The following is a 22,916-nucleotide window of genomic DNA, read 5'->3' on the forward strand; positions in this document are numbered from 1 at the left end:
GTGGACTTCAGAGAGTCTAGGATTTCAGTGCTTACATCATTTGCCCAATGTAACACTGGAAGTCTCTCAGAAGGCTGGAAACAGAGCCGGTACATTCAGTTTACCAGTCTTATGCAAAACCCCAAACCTATTACAAAGTGCCAAAAAGAACAGGACTTTCCATCATTGCTACCTTTGGAAGGAATTTTTCTTGAGGTTTCACATATCCAATAACTCTCTGCTTTTGTCACCAACCAATCTGTTTAATTCTGGGCACTGGTAGAGACAACTAATTAATTCTTGTAATTATAACTTTCCAACCAAATAAGAAGAGAGAGAAAAACAACATGCTAAACTTTCCATTTTCTGGCACAATTACAAACCCTATTTGCCTCATCCTTCTTTGACCTATTTCCTTAAAGGACATCATGGACAATCTCCTTTTTCATTTCTCAAGTGGTTTTATGGCATTGCTGGACCAAACAAATAAAATAAAAGGAAAGCAGACCTGTAAATGGATTTCCCCTTTCATCTCTCAAAGGCAGAAGGGTGGATTTTTTTTCTGCATGATTAAATAGTACAGTATGTTTGTGAAACTGGACAAAATGTTATTTAAAATCTTGAAGATTTCCTACCTCTGAGGGTATATAAATTGGTAATCACAGTCTGAATGCCTTTCAAGTTACTCACAAGACTAATTCACATGATTTGTTTTGCAAGAAAGCAGATCAGAAGAAATCTCTATAGAACAAACATCTACAGTACCAGAGGCCAAACCTCAAGAGATAAGTACTGTAAATAAACGAAAAAATGCAAATTCTGTAACAAAAGAGCAATTGCAAGATCCTCTTCTAGAGTGTATGCAAATCCTCATCCAAGACCACATCCAGATCCAGCACCCAGTCCAAGGAGTTGGGTAAAACACTTGCAAAATGTACTGGGGAATGAGAGAAGAAAATCTGCCAGGTAAGAGCTGAAAAACCCAATTGCTGGTGCAGCCACTAGGGGAAATCTATGCTGATAGAAAAATCTATGCAATATTGGTCTCTCTGATCCCACTCCTAAGCTAGCCCCCTCCATATTAGCCATGGAAAGGATTCATGCTAACCCATTATCTGTATCGTGCCAGCGGCACATGCTCTGTGCAGATGTCTGCCCCATCCCCAACCGATACTGTAACGAGTCTGATGCTACTATAAAAAAGCTTTATGTCTGGATATGCCCTTTAGTAAAACATTGCACAACTTATACATGTTCCGAAAACAGGCGTGTATTTCCAAAAGCAGCTGCTGTGTGTAAATACACAGGAAATGCTAAACAAACAATACTGATTTTGCTTGTTTTTCACTGATTGACAACATAACCACTCATGAAAAGAAAAGTGTAACTTGCTGCGACCTAAATTGTTGCTGGTGCTAACTTCATGTCCCCAGCTCTCATCTTGCTTTCTGACAAAACAGTCTGAATAAAAGCACTGCTTTATCCTCCCTGCACTGTTGAGCTATTGGAGGATTAAACATCAAGGAGGGCAGGCATTACCTTCCCTTGGTATCCCAGCTTGATAGGGCAGGTTTCATTTGCAGCAGAGACTCCCGAGAAGTCTATCCAGTGCTGGCTGCTGACACAGTGAATTAATACATCAGCTAATAATGCTGCCTGCCTTGGGAGAAGCACTGGATGATTACTCATTCCCATGGTTAAGTGGGAGTTGTGGCATCTTGTGCCACGTACTGTCAGCCAGGCAGAGTTTTTGCCACTAGACACTTACAGCCAGTGTTATTGGAACAATCTGCACAATGTGGTTGCTGAAAGGCATAGAACAAAATGGCAAACTCTGTATATGATGAAAACCACTCCAAGCCAGGGGGTGCTGCTGCATCTCAAGTTCTTCTGGATCTAGCACCTGGATTTACAGCTCTATTCAAAAGCCTGATAGTTCTGCACTGCATTGCATGTGTCCCTGTCATAAGTGAATTCCACCCAGGAATAATTTATTTGCTGTCTGTTGGGATCAGAGCAATGCCAATATTCAAAATGGGGATCAAACCTCAGACTATTTTCCTTTGGCTTCAACAAAGCATCATCAGGTCCCACGCTTCTTTGTTAGGGCTGTCCAGAGGGTTTTGGAGACCCAGATCAAAATCTGAAATTGGGGACCCCCCCATCCAGAAAATTACCATGGAGGCAAAAGAGTTTAAAAAGAGGGGAAGGAGCAGGGGAAAGGGAGTCAGAGAGGGCCCAGGACTGTGCAGTTGCTGCTGTCCTTATGGTGATGGGTGGGGGTTCCCCCTGCTTGTGGCCAAGGGTCCACTGCTGGTGGGACAAGTATTCTACAATCCTGCTCCTGCTCTGGGCTTCTGGTGTGGCCTGCTGATGCCAGCAGTTGCTATGGTAGGATCTGGGCTCCTCAAGCACACAAATCATTCCAAGCAATATCAATGGCAGGCACCAAACCTGAGTGGCACTGTGGCCCAGAGTGCCAGCAGAAATCCCACTCAATCAAATTTGCTTCCTCTGTAATGTTGGGGATGCTCTGAAATGGGGGGCCTGGGCAAACTGCCCCTTTTGCCTCTTTCCCTCAGTCCTGCTCCTTGTGATAAATGATATGATGACACGGAAAAATATGCAGAATGGGACATATTTTGTTCTCATATACCTGGGCAAGTTCACTGGGATAAATTCATCCCTGGTAGAAGCACACTCATTTTCCACTATCTTTCAACAACTGAAATCTGAGTTTCTAAAAACCAAAGAAAGGCACATTTATGACTCTGGAACTATGGGGTTGATCCAACATTCATATAAGTCAATAGAAAGAATCCTACAGATTTCAATGTATTAGATTAGATCCTCTGGCCTTTTCAAATATCAAATTTTTAACAAACTTCACCAAAAGCACTAGAGCTTTTCTTTAAAATGTAAAAATTTGCAATTTTTAGAAAGAAGAATATTGTGCTCCCACCTTCTCATTTTTGTGCTTGAAAATGACTCAAATGTTTTGATGAACCTTTTAGGGAAAAATACATCCCGGTTCTCAAAGCAAGCATCTCATATTTTGGCTGAAAAGGTAAATATATGACAAAGCTATAAACAACTGAAAACAATAATTTAGAATGGAAATGTTCCATATGTGATGCTACATGTGTTGCCAATAATTATAATTACACATGCAAAAAGTCACATGAAAATAGCATCTTGTAGCAAAACAAACAATGTTGGAAGGTAATACTACATTTAAATTTATGCTTTAATAAAGAGCTAATCCCAAACCCACACAAGTCAACAGAGACCCCAAATAACTGATGAGTCTGAAAAAAGTCATTGGTATATATTTCATACAGTATCATGTTAATCAACTATTAATACTTGCTGCTTTGGTCTATTTGACTGCTGAATAACAGAAAAAAATTGGTGAGAATGGTTACATTACTTAAGGTAAAAAAGGTAGAAAAAAAGGCATGCATATTAATATAATTAGTTAATACAAATTAAAAACATTGCATATTCTATTGTCAAGATCATTCAAAAAGTTTTTTGTCACTGACTACTGGTGCAAGAGTTCTTGTAATCTAGTTAGTACATTAGCACTAGTTGATTCAGTCAGATATAATGGACCTATGCAATCTCTGAATTTTGTCCATTTCCTTTATGCTAATTTTATGACATTTCACTCAGTACACAAATTATTTTTGTGGACGTGTTGGTTCATTAGTCAGTTTAAAGAATTAAAAATAAGACACGGGATGGTGGTAAAATATTCGAGTCACTGAGCCACGTACAGACTTGGAGTCAGCAAGTGTATCTCCCATGGAAGTCCCTAGGCACATTCAATTGTGATTTAGGGCTTATCTGTTAAAGTTATTCCAGAAAAAGGTAGGGTGTGAATTTACAATAGAATAGCTATTGTGGAATAACTCCAAGTGTAGAGAATACTTTTAACAATAGTGTAAGAGAGACTTGTAGGTCAGAAAATGGGTATGAGTGTAAAGATACAGTACAGTAGTATAATTTGTACCTATTTCCACTCAGTGCATGGGCAAAACAGAGTAATATACATGCAAAGGAGGTAGAGCATACCTTATATTACATCCTCTTGTAGAATCATTTTTTGGCTACAATCTCTTCTGCTTCCTCAGTACTTATTTTGCTCTAACCACTTAAACTGTTCATCTGCTGCAAGAAAACTGCATTGCTTTGCCACCTGTATTTGTCTTCTAACCCATTTGTCACTATTTAAGTCACTAATAATTGTAGCCCAGTGTTTACTGTAATGGTATTTTTTTTATAAAATACAGAATCTGATCCTGGTTTCTCTGTATCAGGTATATTATCAGGAGTCACAATGATATCAAGCCTGTATGAGAGCAAAATCTGTTGCAAAGTTTACATTTACACAATTGCCTACTTCTGTGGCTGGCCAATGCCTTTACTATAAAGGTGCTGAAGGCAGAACTGGACTAAGGAACTGAGGCTCATTCAAAGTCTCCTGTTGCTGGAGCTCAGTTTCCTATTGCTGCTCTGGGGCTGGCAATTGTGAAAGTGCCATGGGGTCACCAACTTAGTTAAAATTACAAATCCAGTTGGACTGGATGTGACCAGAAGCCATAAAGCAATGCTGAGCATAGCTGAAGCAGGATAGGTACTGAATGAGCTGAGTGCCATACATACATCTTCTCAGGGTTATAAAATCAACCATCCAAAGGGTGAGATTCTAGAATAGCCTCCCTTGGCAAACCCCAGAAAGTTTTAAGAGCGAGTTTTACAATAATGAATGCAATTGCATGATGGGGTTGTTTGCAATGGGAGGGGACTGGGCTCATTTCCATAAATTATGTTTCTAAAAGCTCATGCTTGTGGATCATTGCTGGCCACTTGGGGTCAGGAAGGGATTTCCTAGTCACCCAGTGTATTCTAGGTGTGGTTTTAAAATCTTCTTCCTTTAGTATCAGAAGAGATAGTGTCTGTGGATGGGGAAAGCCAGGGCTCTAAGCTAAGACTTGGGGGGCGGGGGAGAGAGGTGGAATCCTCTTCCTTTGCAGTGTATAGGGCTTTCATTTTCCTTTGCAGTGTGCAAGGATTGTATATATATTTCACTTAATCATTTCCCTGCCAGTGCAGGATCCTTGGTACACCTTGATCCCTCCAATTCTCTTCCTGGCACATGTAATAGTCAAATCTCCCAGGGGCTATGCGAAGGGGTGTGCAGAAAGCTGCTCTATCCCTGCTGTGCTCCTGGTGATGATGATGAGGGTCCCTAGGATTCTTTAAATCGCAGGCAACAGGTGTACTGGGTGGGAGATGCATTGAGGAGACGTGCAGGGTGCATCAGGTGGGGCCAAGGCAGAGATCCAGCTCCAAACTTTGCTGAAGCAGGGCCAGGAATATTCTTGGAGCCCAAGCACCATGTGCCCATAAAACTCACCACCCTGGGAGGAGATGGGGAGGAGACAAGGTTGGACACCAGATGGAGCTTTAGCCAGATATAAAAAAGCCTCTTATTTTGTTCATGCAATTATAGACATTTAATGACATTTTACAGTATGATTTTTCAACCCACTGGTCAACATCTAAAAACTATTCATTGAACTAACTGAAATTTGAGCTGCATGTTCAGAGTATGCAGTGTGCTTTCTTGTCACACTAGTGGCCAATCAGCAAAGATTTGGAAATGAATGTTATTAGTGGCTTTCCTTTGCCAGTAGGTGACGGGAGAACAAATGTCAATGTTCAAGAATAACCTGACTTTCAGAAAGAAAATTAAATAGGAAATAAAAACCCTCATCATGATGAACAACAGGATAGGAGATAAACAGAAACCAGTTATTCCTCAGCAGGGAGCTCGGGAGGAGGAAAATCAAGCAAGATATTCTTTGCAGAGCTTTCTCCCTATTAAGGGAGCAAGTGGCAGCCTCAAATTCCATGGATCCCAAGCATCAGCAGGAAGGCATTTCTGCCCCTCATCTGGGTCTCCAAAAGTCACCTCTTGCTCCCTGGCAGTGTGATTCCAAAGGAATGACAGTGCTTCTCTATGCCTCCTTCCTTCTCTGGATCTCTCTTTTGAAGGGATCCATGCAGAATGATCACACAGAGACACCTGCTTAGATTGTATTATCTTTCTCCTGAGAGCCAAGCATGTTTTTCTAGAGGACAACACACACTTCCCACTGCCTTGTCATAGCCTGTTCACACATCCAACAGATGACCTATCTAGAATCCTCTACAAATGTGGTAAGGGTGGGAAGGGATGCTGCAGCATGTGTCAGTACCCTCAGTGCATAGACTTAGTGGGTACAATCAGGCCCTGAACTTTTATATCTTTTTAATTTGGATTATTATGGCATAGCAACTAAAAGGAAGGTTGCGTGCCCAAAGTTATTTCTAATATCACGAGCAAGGCCCTCAGAAAACATTTTTGTTTTTTAATACATAGCATTTCAAAAAGCATCAACTATTGAAAAAAATCAGGATTCTAATGCCTGACTCTTAGAGGAAATATTTCAAACCATATTGTATTCTATTGTACATGAAAATCCATTTGCTTTATTGCGAGAGATTGTTTAAATTAGCGTTTCCAACCTTTATAATTTCAGAGATGTGGGGCTATTTTTAATTCTGCGAAAAAATTGTAATCCAAATGGTGTGGGAGATTACAGGGCCTCAAAAGAGTTATTTGTCTCTGTTCATTTTATTAAATATTACCAGACATACCCTGAGGATGACAGATCAATAAGGGTCTTTGTGGTTTCTTGATGGAAGGTTGCAATTATTTTCTTCCATTATAATATAAGCAAAACCTAATTTTAACTCATCTATCATCTTTGTAACAGTAATAAAGAAACATCACTGCATGTTTATTTTACTGCCTTTTTCACTTTGTTTTCATTTCACCGACCTTCAAATTTTTTATCTGTTTGTGTTCTTCCTTTGATAGAAGTGATGACCAGTTTTCCTGGCCAGATGTGACAAAGAACAACCTATGTTTGGTTGCAAAATACTTCGCCATACTTTGGATGAAAGTAACTTCATGGAGTAACTTTGGACATGAAAAGTCACAGGAAAACCAAAACAAATAGAATCTCTGTGCCACAGGAAATCTAGAGCTGAATTCTGCTCTCAATTCCACAGGCATGCCTTCCATGGGAACGGAATCCCCGTAACTGAGAACCAAAATTGGCTCACAATTGTTTACTATGTAAAAAGAAAACAATATGAAAAAACTCTAAAAATATTCTAAGCTTATTACTCAGTAAAATATACAATACTTCTGTAATTGTTGAGCTCAAAACCTACTCTCACCCATGGAAGGAGTCTCACTGAAGTCAGAATTTAGATAGGCACCTAAGGACTATGTGTACAAGTGAGGAAAGGCAAGTAGGATTTGGCTCTTGATCCAAAACTTCATCTATTTTAGTAGCTGAACATGACTAATTTTGAACTAGTGAGTAAGGCTCAAACTATTAAAACTGATACTCAATTTCTATAGTGGGTGTGGGTGAGGAGATGCCAGAGCAATGATTCGAAAATCTCTATAAGATATTTGCAACCATTTCAAATTAATCTTTTTGTCCTGGCATAGGCACTAGAAAACTCTTAGTTTTAACTTTGCTTTTTTATGTCTGATTCAAAGCTGATTATCATCGCTCTCCTGTTCCCACTGAAGTCAATGTCAAAACTGGAGCAGATCCTCAGGTAGTGTACACTGTCATATCTCCATTGACTTAAATGGATCCATGACAATTTATAACATCTATAATTTATGCATCTATGGAGCTGTTCTTCCAACTTTAATGGGCTGGGTCTTGTATGAGTTTCCTTTAAAATCAGGGAAAACTGGAGTCAGTTTCAATTCTGATTTTGTAAAAACAAATTTTGTCGATCAAACCAAGATGAGTTGAAGCAGTGTCATTCAAATACCCAAACTAGGGAAGGAAGGATCACAAGACTGTGGTTTGCATCTCTCATAACATTAAAGAGACACACATTATCTTGGCTAAATTACATAAAATAACACTCTGATTCTGCCAAAATAAACTATGACAAATTGCCACGGTTTATAGAAAATTTTGTATCAAGTTAAAGATGACTACAAAGGGAAACAAGTTGGGATGTGGTTTTTTTAAATGTCTCTCTGATGCATAAAGAACACCTGAAAAGTGGTTTTGTTTCATCAATTTTTAAAGGAATCTTTTACCTCATTTTTTTTTTACATTAGAAACTTACATCCTTCTAGGCTGGAAAACTATGTGAAATGGTAACATTACATGAGTCAAGCAAATGAAAGTAATTGAGAGGAGGAAAGGTTTTCAGTCAGACTGTTTAAAACTCTGTGATTAAAGATCACACCAGATAAAAGAAATAGTGAGATAAATATTCAGACTCCTTAATCTTCGATTAAGGTGTTGAAATTCACAGTAAAAATGCCCTTTAAAACAACAAGAGGTTCTCCAAAACATGAGATTTGACATTCTCTATATTTCTAAGATTAAGAACATGAGAACATAAGATGGCCATACTGGGTCAGACCAAAGGTCCATCTAGCCCAGCGTCCTCTCTTTCAACAGTGGTCAATGCCAGATGCCCCAGAGGGAGTGAAAAGAAACATAGAATCATCAAGTGATCCCTCTCCTGTCCCTACTCTCAGGCTCTGGCAAATAGAGGTTAGGGACACCATTTCTACCCATCCTGGATAATAGACATTGATGGACTGAACCTCCATGAACGTATCTAGTTCTTTTTTGAAACTCGTTAAAGACCTGGTCTTCACAACATCCTCTGGCACGGAGTTCCACAGGTTGACTGTCCACTGTGTGAAGAAAAACTTCTTTTTGTTAGCTTTAAATCTGCTATCAATTAATTTAATTTGGTGACCTCTAGTTCTTATGTTGTTATGGGGACAAGTAAATAACTTTTCCTTATTCACTTTTTCCACACAGGTTATGATTTTATAGACCTCTTATCATAGTCTTATCTTAGTCTCCTCTTTTTTAAGATGAAAAGTCCCAGTCTTTTTAATCTCTCTTCATATGGGACCCATTCCAAACCCTGACTAAAAGAAAAGGGGGAGGGAGACATTTACTTCCCCCCTAAAACCAAACCAAAACCTTTTATGTCTTCTTTATACATCATAATTAAGCAATGAAAGGACCCACACTCAGTTTTTAAAAATCCTTTGCCAATCACCTACTCTTCAGTCAAGGGCTAGGAAAGCTCACAATAGATATTTAAGCCTTCCAATGAGTTCTCCATCAAAAAAATAAAGTTAATCTTGACAGTCTTGATATTTCCATGGTAAAAAAAAAAGTATCAGGACAAATATATTCAAGCCTCCTTTATTCAAAATAAAAGGTGCACAAAAGGCACAGACCCATTTTTCTTCCTTTAAAGAAATCCTTTGTCAATGTTATATAGCTAAAGTAAGAGCAGAAATCTGCAATTCTGATGACATTTCTTAGAAACTTGCAACTGTAATAAAACATGGGTAGCCATAATACATTCAGCTCTGATATTCAAAACAGTGGCAAAGTCTGGAAAACATTTTGAAACAAGAAAGAATTTCTTAGCGTGTAAAAATTCACAGATTATTCCATCCATATATTAAAAGGAACACTTTGCTGTGAAAAGACCATCTTATTAAAGAGGTTTGGCTAGGTAACGGAAGAATGAGATCAATTCAGTGATACATTTCCCACCCTCACATACACACAAATAAATAATCTGAGAATAAGGAAGAAAACTGTTTTCAGAGAATAAAAATGGATACTCAGTGAAACACAAAGTGAAACACAAAGAAGGAATATTAAGGCCTGAGAAAAATGGTTAAGATGAAGATAAAGTGTAACCGCTGGCAGGCGGATTTGAACCTGGGACCACATACCCATATAAGCGTGTGGGTTATAAAAGCACCAGAGAAAGATAACAGAAGCTACTATGTGAAGAATTTTCAAAACTGCTTATACTTTCCTGAAAATCCGGACAAAAGAGAGAAAAATATAGAGTGTAACATGTTCATAGTCCTAGAACTAAATGGCAACTCCAGTATCTCAGCTCAACCCTGGGAATCTCCACAGAAGACCACAGAAACATAATAGAGCCAGTGTAGAGACTATTTGAGCCTACTGGCTAGGCCACTCTCCAGAGTGCAGTATGCATCTGACATAGAGGAGATGCCAGAGGATCTGTGCAGTGGGAAATCCCACAATGTGACCTTCACCCATCCTGTACTGACCACCTAACATCTGTGGTCATCCAGGAGGGACTCTGAGAAACCTGTATGGCCTCTGATCATTATTAGAATATGTTACAGACAAATAGGTTTGTGTGTCATATATTTTTGTTTAGAAAATCTTTCTTTTTTGTCCAATCCCACGGAGCAGGGAAACCCCTGTGCTCGACTCACCCCTCCTGCGGCACAGGGAAGCCGCCGAGCTCCTCCTCCCAGGTCGATGCCCCCTCCCGCAGCACGCCCTGCACACCACCTGTGGGAGGGGAGTAGCCAGCACACTTCCGGAACTCCCGGAAATGGCGCAAAGCTGCAGGCAGGACTTCCGTCCACCCCATGGGAAGTCGGCACTACACTGGAGGTAGGTAGTGGGGCTTCTCAGGGGTGGTGAGAAAATGGGGGCTGCGGGGACCCAAACGCCTCGCTATCGACTGGTCAAGGCCTCGCGATCGACCGGTTGATGAGCACGGATTTACAGTAACTGCTTCTTGCAAAGATGAGTCATTGGCAAAGCTGACTGGAACTAGTGCTAATTGTTGCATCTTTAAATGGACACCACAAACAGTCTGCAAATGATTAGGGGCCTTACCCAGCAAAGACTCGCATCTCACTACTGCCATCAATGGGACAATCACACAGTAATGGAGTAGTTAATGTGAAAAACAGACAGCAGAATCCAATACCAAATCTGTATGTAACAAAATAATTTTCACTTACCCTTTTCACACAGTATTTGCTATCTTTCCCATAAAAGTGCTGAAGACATTTCATGTTTTGCTTGTCTACAATCTTGTTGAAAAATTCATTGATTGTTCGGACAGATACTGCACAGACAGCAGACCTGTTTGTTGGTTCTGAAGAGTCTGGCTTGCTTTGTGCAAAGACACCATACAGAATGTCATCATTCATGCTAAGACCCATTTCATGAGCCAGAATTGCACCTGGCTTACTGACATACGCTGTCTGCAGAACATTAAATATCTCATCTCCAGTCGACCTCTTCTTCCGCTTTTCAGTTAAAATGCACTCAAGCGGCATCTCCATGTAAGAGCGCAATTCAGAATCCAAAGAGCAGAAACGGATGATTCTTGTGTGAAAAGCCTGGGAATCAAGAGATTCACGCTGGACCGTTAGGAAGTAGACAAAATGGTCATTTTCAAAAGCATGGATGTACTTGATGGGATAAGAGTCCCTAAACTGTGGGAGAATGTCTATATAAGAGTGATCTGTGAGAAACTCAAAGCCATCCTGGGTCTCTTTTAACCTTCTAACCGACACTGAATGAAGTGCATGCTGTGGTTCAAATGAAGACTTTATAGTATTCCCAACAAAGAAGTTTACAAATCTGTCCTTTTCAGTCACCAAAACTTTCGTTCCCAAAGTGCTTACAACACAGTCAGGACAGCTGTCTGACTCTCCATCCATCTGTTTTGAGTACATGCAGTGCACTTCACTTTCTATGTCTACAGGATTGTTGGGGTGAATGATGTGACGTTGACATACACCTCGAGTTACACTACCACAGCTGATGAGCTGATCATCATAGTATGTTTCTAGGAGAAGAGCCATGTTGACATTATCCTTCCAAACACTGTTGGATAAGTTGGCTCTCTCTTTGCAATCTTCACATGGTGCACAATCAGGACTTTCCAGCACGGGTCCAGTCTTATATACAGAAAGGTTCTGGAGGTTTTCATTTAAGACGTAAATCTTGTTGACTGCTCCAATATAGATATGATGCTTGTATAAAACTATATTCTGTATTGGTGTTTCTGTGATGAAATGAGGGAGCTGATACTTCATGCTCACATTCATCTCTGACTTTACAGCTGCTTCTTTACATTGTCCACTGGCCCGTTGCACCAAAGAAAACAGGAGTACAATAATTCCAGAAGTAAATGCAGCAACAGTCTTCATTGCTGTAGATTTAACCTGTCAAAATATATTTAAATGGTGTTTATATTTCATGTGGTTAAGCTTCAGTTTATCAATTAGTAGAGATTTGCTTCTATATGTTATTAGCCTTACTAATTCAGCTGGAGATCTAGAAGCAGTTTTGCCCTATCTCCATATATGGCTGTTCTAAACTATTGCCATTATAATGTCTAACAGGTACCTACTCCCCAGCAGCAATGGATTATGATGAATTTTGAAAGACCACTGGTGCTTTTGGGGTAGTGGTATCGAGTTGATAATATTAGCTGTTTTATTTCCACATTGATGCTAAAACAATTTAGACTGAAATGGCTTAAATCAACTTGTTCTTAAATAATCTGAAAACACATCTCAGCAGAGCAATTCTTGAAATACATATAAAGTGACTGGAGCACTTTGTGTGGAAGAGCGATGTTCTACAACATCTGGGGTGGGGACAGTCAATTATATTTTGACCTGATCCAAATTTCTTAGTCAAGATATAGTCAAAGTCAGGACTCCAGAGAAAATAATAAAAAATTAACAAAGATGATAAGTAAATTAAAAGATTTGGAGTCCTTTCAAAAGCATCCAACACTCCTGATTTTGCCTGTGATCTGCCTATTGACTAGATAGATCTACAGAATGGAATGGGTCTTAGTATTGGCAAAAAGCAAAAAACAAAAAAACCCCACACACCACACACAAAAAAATGTTGTTTATATTTAAGTGGACTCATTTTGTTCTTTGCCAAATGTTTCACAACATTTTATAAAAACCATTACTGAAATGTTTAAATTTTTCACTACCAGAAAACCATTTTGGTTTCCCCTGCTAATATTTTGTCTTCCACAAGACGTAAAAAATGTTTTATCTGAAAAGAATACAATCAGTTCTAGTTCTTGCATAGGTCATTTTCATTTATGTAGACAAGGTGTCCTAATATATACTTAAAGCATTTTAAGTATTTTGTGGTTCTTGCCATGTGCAAGTTTAATTTTAGGCATTGTACCACAGAAATAAGTCATTTGAGAGATACAGGCACAGCACTGTGTTGTATACAAAGAGATATCAAATGAATTAGAACCACAAAATGATGAAATAACAAACCTAACACATTTCTTTCTTACTTATTTTCCCCATTTATTTGATTTTGCTTAAAAAAAAATCAAAAGCCCATGACTCTAGTGGGATATTTAAAATCCTGTCATTTGACCAAGTACATGAATTGTGGTTGGAGTGTATTTTGGTCAAGTGGCTATATTATACCCTAAATCACACCAGCCATTGTTCTTAATATTTTGCCACAATTGCTAAGCTATATTTGGCTTTATATGGGGAAAGCAATTATACTTTCTAAAAGAAATATGATTACGTGCTGTTTAGAGGATTTTATGGAAAACTGCATATAGTTTGGCTATAGTTAAACAATTGTTTCTGATAGACAAATACTCACAAAGACTCTATACACCTAAATACAGACTTGAAAATACAAAATATGATAATTGGGAATTCTGCAATGACCTTTAAAATGAAATTTTGGCTAAAATGACAGAATCTTACAAGTCAGAATTGTTTATGTGCAAATATGTAACTTTTATATTTTCATTACACTGGTTTAAACACTACAAATAATTCCACTGTATTCTTTTGGATGCTTTATTTCAATGTATATTGAATTCTCTTTGTGGCTTACATCATTAGTCTGTACACATAGTGAGCTTTGCAAACTAAAGAATTGTCCTCTGTCCAAAAGCCTCTCGATGGTCTGTCAAAAATCATGATCAAGAATGAAGAAAAAAATCAAAGACTAACACAAAAGTCTCTGAAAAAGTGCTAGGAAAGTGAATCCACTCATGTGGCATTGTGTAATGAGAATATTTTTTAAGCAACTGGTATTTTCTGTTATTAATTAGAAATAGCAGAATACCAAGAAGAAAATAAAATGATTTTCAGAAAAAACAGCAGGGATATTATAATTACAAAATAATGATATTTTACTTCATATTTAGCCACAGTATCTATAGAGTGTTGACTTGTGGCAGAACATATAGACAGACACTTTCCTTGTCCTAACAAGCTGAAGTTCTAATATTGAACTTGACACAAGAATTGAGAGCTGCAAACAATAGGTTGAGAAATTGAAAGGTGGAGAGATGAAAGTTACAAAAATAACTTGTTATACACTTGTCTTGTTCCTATGTATTAGACAATACATACAACACTTTCTCACTGCCCCAAATTCCCCCTAGAGAACACAGTTCCCTCTCCCAAACAAACCTTTTTGATCCCTCAGTTATCTGAGAAGTACAGGGAACCACTACAGAGGTTTTTGTGGGTATTCAAAACCAAAATACTACCTTTTAATGATAAACACTGGGACCCAGAAGCTGTAAAGACAGGGTGGGCTATTGTTTTACCATGGCACATTGGTCTCCAGGTCCCAGGGATAAAGGCACTGCCTCCACTGTCCCATTGGTGCGGCAGAACTCTCTGCTACTAGCAGTTATGTTACTCTTGGCAAGGAGCTGGTCCTACCATGGAAGAAGTTTTGCTCTGCTCTCAAGTTACCTCATGCTCTTGGAGAGCTGCTTATCAGAAGCCATAACTAATTTACTTGCTAGAATGAAGTCAAGTCTAGGTTCAAGTTCAACCCTTCAGTCTAGAGCAAACTCCTGCTGAAGTTAATGTACAGAATCAGCCCCAAGATACAGCACTAAATAGCTCCCTTAATTAAACAGAATTTAGGAGGGGGCACTAATAATATTTACCACACTCAGCTAGGTGAGCAAGGAAGGAAAATATGAACATTGTATAAGAACCAAACTTCACCCAGACCTTGCAGTCTGAGTCAACCCATCATATTAACATATTGTTTTCCTTTGGCTACGTCTAGACTGGCCCCTATTCCGAAATAGCCATGCTAATTTCCAATTTTGGAATAGGGAAATCTGCGCGGGATTTAAATATCCCCCGCGGGATTTAAATAAACATGTCCGCCGCTTTTTTTCCGGCTTGGGGAAAAGCCGGAAAAAAGCGTCTAGACTGGCGCGATCCTCCGGAATAAAGCCCTTTTCCGGAGGATCTCTTATTCCTACCTGAACTGGTTGCAGGTCAGGGTATTAGTTAACACCTTTGTGTTGCTAAGGGAAAACTACTAATCTGTTTGTTTTTGTGTCATATTTTTATGATCTTTATTTGATCAGTTTATCCCAATCTGTATCATTTAGATGAGTCTTGTAACTTATTTTGATGTGAGCTGCTTCCTATTAAGCTAATTCTGTGGATGGATTCTGTCTTTTGTGAGTACATGTTTTCAAAGCTTGTGTCACAATGCCCCCATTTTTCCATTCCTCAGCAGACACTAGCTCATATAAACCATAAGACATTGCGTTTTGGTCAGCCAGTGGTGCTGGCAACGTGCTGTGGTTGACACTTCCCATACATATTTGGTATTGCGAGTTTGTGTGCTAGTGACTAACATCCATCACTGGGATCTTGATAGCTTTTTTCCCATTGACAAGCCTCATTCACATTGTGTCATCATTTGTAATAATACAAGTGCAATACTTTATCTTGATAGTCATGTGGACATTGCTTTTATTGAAGTGATATTCCAGACCAGTTTCTAGGTAATATAAAATTTGCAACATATGAGGAAGCCAAATGCTATAACTTTGCTTTATAGCGTTGTTAATAATTTATTTTCCTTTTTGGTTTGGTCATAGTATACTTCATGAAACCTTGGAGAGAACGATATTGTTTAACTTACAAATCTGGGATTTTGTATATCATTTGGCACATCTCTCATTTTCCTTGCTTTATTAGGTGACAAGAAATGACAGGACCTTATGTGTGTCATACACATAGTACTGTAGTGCACAGAAGTTGGAAACAGACAAGGGATGGATCACTGAAAAACCAACCTTTGTGTTCATTACTTCTGAAGTAACTGGTACTGGCCACTGTCGTTATACCAGGCTACATGGACTGATCCAATATGACCATTCTTATGTTGTTTATGGCATATTTATGCTACATGCCACATCATTAAAAGAGGTCCTTTCAGGCTGGATATAGCAGAGCTGTGGCAATCGCACTTCACTAATCTGTAAACCCTATGACTAGGGCACAAAAATGATTGTTTCTTCCCATTTTTAACTCAGATTTAATAGCAGAGCTTTACATTTATTATTAGAGTGTAAGTCCCAGAGATCTGCGTCCAACCCTGCACCTCACCCTCTGCCCACCCCACATTTACCTGCATCTGGTACCTCTCACCATCACATATGGCTAGTGCCCAGCCCCCGTTGTCATTGACCCCGCTGCCTCTCCTGCTGGTACAGACCCCAGTACCTGCCCTGCCGCTCTCCTGCCCGGGCTCTCACGTGGCAGCTCTGGCCCCGGCCCCAGCCCCAGCCACTGGACCAGCCTCTTGGAGCCTACCATGCAGCTCCTCCAGCCCTGGCCACCGGACCAGCCACTTGCCACCCACCATGCAGCTCCTCTGGCCCCTGGCTGCCAAACCAGCCACCTGCCTGCTGCCTACCATGTAGCTCGTAGCTCCTCTGACCCCAGCCTCCAGATCAGCTGCCTGCCACCCACCATGCAGGTCCTCTGGTCACCTACTACCTGCCATCTGACATGTGGCTCTTCTGGCCCCAGCTGCCACCTGCTCTGCGTAGGAGATGGAAGAGATAGACATTTTTTCTGCATGCCTGCACAAGCTTGCAGCTTAGAGGGAACCTTACCCTGCATCATGGTCTCCTCAGTACCACCTGCCCCTTCCCACTGCCTCTATCAGAGGCAGCGGTGGGGGGCGGGGTAGGAGGAGGGATAAAGGAGGCTGCAGGGCTGGCCACAGACAGGGGCTGCTGCCACCAAGCAGCCCCTGTTCACGGCAGCCTCAGCTCTGGCAGTAGCTCCTGTCCACAGCCAGCCCTGGCTGTGGCAAGCAGAGGCTGTGCTGGCAGCAGACCACAGCAGCCATTGTTTGCAGCGGATAGGGCTGGTCACAGAGGGTACGTCTACACTTGCTCCCTAGATCGAGCTAGGAATGCAAATGTAGGTGACCAAAATTGCTAATGAAGCAGGGATTTAAATATCCCGCAGTTCATTAGCATGATCTCGCTGACACGTTACTCCGCTCAACAGCTGATTCGAACCAGGAAGCACAGGCCGGGATGCGTTAGTTTGAACCAAACCCCTTGGTTCAATATAACGTTACTCCTCATTTTTTGGACGCGTCCCGGCACGCGCTTCCTGGTTCTAAATCCCCACTTCATTAGCAATTTCGGTCACCTATATTTGCATCCCTAGCTCGAACTAGGGAGTAAGTGTAGACGTACCCAGATGTCCCCTGGCTGCCACAAACAGGGACTGCTGGACTCTGCACGAGTCAGGACTGAGCAGTCCTGGCTCGTGGTCCTGGATGGTGCGCTGCAAGGCTCTTACTACATTTAAAAGGAAGAACCACAGCACGGGTGGCTCCCAGAGCCAACACGAGGCAGGACTGTTCAGTCCTGGCTCAAGCCGGCTCCTGGAACTACCCCTGCTGGGGCTCTGCAGAGTGGTCCTTACTGACTAATTGTGTAGTGGATACAATTTGTATCCCTTACATGAGTAGCCAGATGACCACAATGTAACATCCTTAGTTAAATTCCTTGTATATCAAAGGCCTCCAACAACATCCAGCACCTGTAGGCCAACCTGAACAACCAAAATTAGACCAAAGCTCTACAACCCACAAGAGATTAGAAGATAAAGTACCACAGGCAGAGAATAGGAGGGACTCAAGTACACCAGGGATTGAGGCCTCTGCAATGGCAGAGAAATGATTAAGTGGGATATACCTTGGCAAGTGACAAAATGTTTTGGGCTGCAGTCGGTATGATTTTTACAGTTTATTCACTTGGGGAACATCCACTGTGCTAGTACATGTTAGCTATTGGAAAGTAAAACATGACTTTGCTCTTAACGAGCTCGTCTTCACTAACTTACGTACCTTGAGTTAACTGATTGTCAATTAAATTGACATAGCAAAAGTGTTGTGAGGTCTTGCTCAGTGTGGGTAATCACATTCACACTAAGAAATGTGTTAGAAAGCAGCTTACCACAACCCCCCTAACATGACACATTTTACCAACGTAAACCTATTATGGGGGCAAGCACAGCTGTTCAACCAGAACTGTGGGGCATCAGTTAGTAATGGAATTGATTCTTCAATAAGGTGGGAACTGGGTAGGGCAAGTTTGTGAAGGTGCAAGTTCCCTTCATGGTGGAATAAATGGGGTGATGGAGCAAAGGTGTGCTGGGGTGGAGTCAAGGCCAAGGATGAGGAAGGGCATGCTAAACGAATCATCCAGTGCTCTGTGTGATGTGTGTGCCTGTTTGAGGGGGAGTATATTAAAGATGTGCAGGTTTACATCAGTCATTAAGCTAAAGCAGTTGCCCTGGAATGGCTGTGGAACTTCTCTATGACCTTGGGGAAAAGGGAGGATGCTTCCCTTTTTCCCTACTGCATATTTATGCAGCACCCAGCTCAAATTGCTAGAATAAAACATTATGGTTTTATTCAACTCTCTGTTGACTTTAATGGGAAATGGTTTGGACTTCACACCCTACTTGCCAGTTTTCCAAATGAATCAGTATTCGGTATGTCTGAACAATTATGAAAATTAGTGAAAACCAACTCTTATCTTATAAATCTTTCTTCATTTATTAAGCAAGGTTAGACACAAGTAAAGACAATATCATTAAGCTATAGCAGACCTCTGGGACCCAGGGGGTGCTGGATTATTGGATATGCCGGAGTATCAGGAGGTACTCCGGCAGGGGGGCTGTGATGGGTCTGCGGGGGGGGGGGGGAGTCGGGTGGGGAACGGCATGGCGTGGGGCGAACCTGGTGCTGGTGAGGAGCAGCATTGTGGGACCAACCCGGCAGCACCCCAGCTGCTCTGCCTGTCCTTCCCCAAGTCCGCTGCTGGTCACTTTCAGCAGCGGCGGACTTGGGGAAGCCGTGGGGCAGAACATCTGGGGTGCTGACAGGTTGGTCCCGCAGCACTGCTCAGGTGAGGGGTGCTGCGGGACCAACCCGGCAGCACCCCAGCTGCTCTGCTCCACACCACTTCCCCACGTCCGCAGCTAGTCAGTTTCAGCAGCGGACTTGGGGAAGCGGCGCAGAGCAGCTCCAATTGTCTGGCTGGCCGGAGCACTTCCGGGTTCCAGTTGATGCCGGACTATTGGGAGTGCCAGACCACTGGATGCCGGACAATTAGAGTTTTACTGTATATTGTGGCACTACTGCCTATAGTGAGACTGGCATGGCCTTTACTTCAGTTTCAGACTTCAGGAACTAGTTGCTTGTTATTTTTTTCCATAAATAATTAGTCAGAAGCAATAAAAACTAGGGCCAAGGTATCTGTAAATATGCCTGCTTTTGAGCCAGTAGAAACTCATTAGCTAATTTCTCCCTGCTGGTACGCAAATTTTCATTTAAAAGATTTGGGGAGGTTTCATTTGCTGAATCTTGGCACAAGTTTGCTTATTAGGGATGTTAGAGATAGTGTAACTGAACAGTCATGTAACTGTATGAAAAGTTAGCGGTTACACAATTACTTCAATAGTCCCTGGGGGATGGGGCTGGCACCCAATGCATATCAGAGGCAGCAGCACGGGGCAGCAGGCGGAAGCCAGTTTAAAAACCAGATACAGAGGCAGCAGCATGGGGTAGCAGCAGACCCTGTCAATGGGGGAAGGGGAGGGTCTGAGCTCCCCACAGACGGAGATTGCTCTGTGGGGAGCTAGGGCCCACCGTGGACTGAGTCTGTTTTGCAGCAGCCTCCTCTGCCCTTGTAATAGAGACAGCAGTGCTGGGGGAGAGGCAGCACCACGGAGCAGGTGCTGGGGAGGAACTGGCTTTTAAACCGGCTCCCCCCAAGAACAGCTCCTGCTTGCCACTCCCCCTCCCCCTGCCTCTGCAGGAGGCAGCAAAGGGGTAGGGGGCAGGCAGGTCCACAGAGTAGGGATGTAATAGTGTAGTCTATTAGCCAATAAGCATGGGTAAATGCTATAGATTACATGCATTCTCTCTCCCTCCTCCAATACATTTTTTAGCCTGGCTCAGTTCTGGCTCGTACTAGGTCCAGGACCTACCCCCACTGTGGCTCTGCATTTAAAGTGTATTAGGAGACAGGCGGGCAGACAGCCTGCCTCATTTCTGGCTCATGTCAGCCTCCTCTCCCTCCCCTCCCCACTCCCTGGACAGGGGTTGTGGCTACCCCAAGCTGCTGCCTCTGTATCAGAGGCAGCCGTGTGGGAGAACAGGCAGCTGGTCCATGAGGGGCGCTAGTTTGGGAGTGGGGCCAGAGCACACTGGCTGTCAGCCCTACCCCTGGGGATTACAGAATAGTCAACTAACCGATAAGAATTCATGAGGTTAATCGACTATTCAATTAACCGACATTTAACATCCCTACCGCAGAGCTGGCATGCGTGGTGAGCTGGCTTGAAAGCTGACTCTTCACACATTTTGGCTCCAGCCTACCCCCCCCCCCCTTAACTTCTATGCTGTTGCTTCTCTATCAGAGGCAGCAGCACAGGAGTGGAGGGGGGAGAAGAGAGGCAGATTTGGTGCTTGTGGCTTTTAAGCCAGTTCCTCAAAGGTACCAGTTCTCACTCTCCCTCAACCCCCTTGCTGCTTCTGCTACAGAGGTAGTAAAGAGGGGGAGGAAATGCGTGTGGATGACAAGATTAACTGATAACCCCAGCCTTATTGGTTAATCACGTAGTCATCTGCACACTGACATCCCTCTTGCTTGTATAATTGATGTGCAAGTGTCCAGAAGATTTGATAAAACACATTTATTGTGTGGACTGAAAGAAATGCATAGGGAATTAGCATCCTGCTTTATGTTAAAAATGAAATGCTAATTTGGACAGTACTGACAATTTGTACAATGGCTTTCCAAAAGACGAATCTATTAGCCTGTTGGACTGATCGGAAAGTTTTTTACAGTAGTCATTCTAGCATGAAAATCTAGTACAGTAGAAATTGGATAAATGCATAAAATATATTCATTAATATGCACAATCCATTAACAAGTCCACTATATTATCGTAATTTACAATTGTTTACAGTAAAAAGAGTGTTCATTGTTTTGCCAGGTTTATTTTTAACATTCATTAGGAACATAAGAATCAATTTAATCCTTTTCTAGGAAGAAAATATATTCTTTTACTTGTTTAACATTAATTTACTGTAAGTCTGTTGCAGTGCAATACAAATTGCAGCTTTTCTTTTGAAACCTCCCGTAGTCCATAATATCCTAAGGATAAGGCAGGTCTCGAGTCTGTAGCACATTTTTAATTGCTTCTGTTACTGAGTACAATGGCAGTGCAGGTGCTATCATAATGTCAGAGCTGACTGGTATATTCCAAATGAATGGAGAAGATTGACAGTGTTAGTTTGTTCAAAAGGGGCTAATTTGGAATTCAGTCCTTTTGTTGAGGTTCAGTGGGACTACTATATTCACGTAAGGAAGTGCTACTCAGTGCAAGGGTTGCCGTGCCAAACACATAATAAGACCAGAAAGACATTGAAAGAATGAAAAACAAGATAAGCCACACACAAATGGATAGCCCAGATTGTTAGTCTGTGATACTGCTAAATTTTTCAGATGGATTGGGACTTGTCAATACAATAGTGTTTTCTACACCAGATGTACAAGGGCATGGCTTTTCTTTAAAAAGGTGTTAATTGACAACAGTAGAAAATAGAAAGTAGACTCTGAACAACATTCATTTGGAATATACTAGTGAGTGCTTGTGGAGATTCTTTACAAGAGAAGCTGTGGTGCTTTTGTAGCTCCTCACCACCAGAAGCACTGAAATTAATGCAGTTCTACTGTAAACTCAAGACCTGCCTCTGTAGCAAATTATTCAGTGAGATGACACTACACATCATGAGTGTTATTCAATTGAAGGGTTGCACAATGGACCCTACATCCTGAAAAATGCAATAGCAGCTCTGTGTAGAGGTGAAGTCATGCTTCGTATTGTATCTGGTATTGTTTAGAATACAGAGCAAGAAAGATTTTGTGGTTAAGGATCAGGAGGAGATGTCAAGAGATCTGGGTTCCAAATGCTTCCACAGACTTACTGCATGAACATAGGCATGTCTCTTCACCTCTCTGCATTTCTTTTTTCTGTGTCTATAAAATAAAGATAATACGTCTTTACTTCCTCACAAGTGTGTTACATCACACTTGAAGAAAGATGTGAACAAACTGAGAGAGTCCAGAGGAGAGCAACAAGAATGTGATAACAGTTTTAGAAAACGTGATCTAAGAGGATAGGCTGAAAGAACTGGGTATATTTAGTTTTGAGAAGAGGTTTCTGGCTTGCTGTGGCTCTAGGTACTGCCCTTCCTGATCTCCAGTCTTTGACTCTGACTCTTGTCTACTGACTTTAGTCGGGTAACTACTCCTCATATCATTTGATTCTGACCCTGACTCTTGTCTCCTGATCCAAGCTCTAGCAATTTTTTGGTCCTTGCTTTCTGACTAAAACTATATGGCCATGCTTGATTCTGTTACACTAGCCCAACAGGTTGCAGAATCTCCATCACTAGAGGTTTTTAAGAAAAGGTTAGACACACATCTGCCAGAGATAGTCTATGTATACTTAATCCTTCCTCTGTATAGAGGGTGAAAGCACTAGATGACCTCTTACAAAATTTTTTTTTTAAATTCTAGTGAAGGTGCAGGCTTATTTAATAAAAGCTTAGGTTGTGGAGCGTTTTTCT

General features: G+C 41.4%; 1 protein-coding gene across 6 annotated transcripts in view; it reads right to left on the reverse strand.

Annotated features, from left to right (window-relative positions):
* MET (MET proto-oncogene, receptor tyrosine kinase) overlaps positions 1–22,916 on the reverse strand; it is a 129,803-nt gene that overhangs the window by 86,400 nt on the left and 20,487 nt on the right. For all 6 annotated transcript variants that reach the window (XM_014573355.4, XM_014573354.4, XM_075929236.2 and 3 more), the window contains exon 2: positions 10,916–12,130. In XM_014573355.4, the coding sequence (XP_014428841.2) occupies positions 10,916–12,115 (1,200 nt within the window). In that variant the 5' untranslated portion in view covers positions 12,116–12,130. The remainder of the gene's footprint in view (positions 1–10,915; positions 12,131–22,916) is intronic.

The sequence above is a fragment of the Pelodiscus sinensis genome, chromosome 1 (genome assembly GCF_052426305.1).
Source record: "Pelodiscus sinensis isolate ZL-2025 chromosome 1, ASM5242630v1, whole genome shotgun sequence".
NCBI classification, from domain to species: Eukaryota; Metazoa; Chordata; order Testudines; family Trionychidae; genus Pelodiscus; species Pelodiscus sinensis.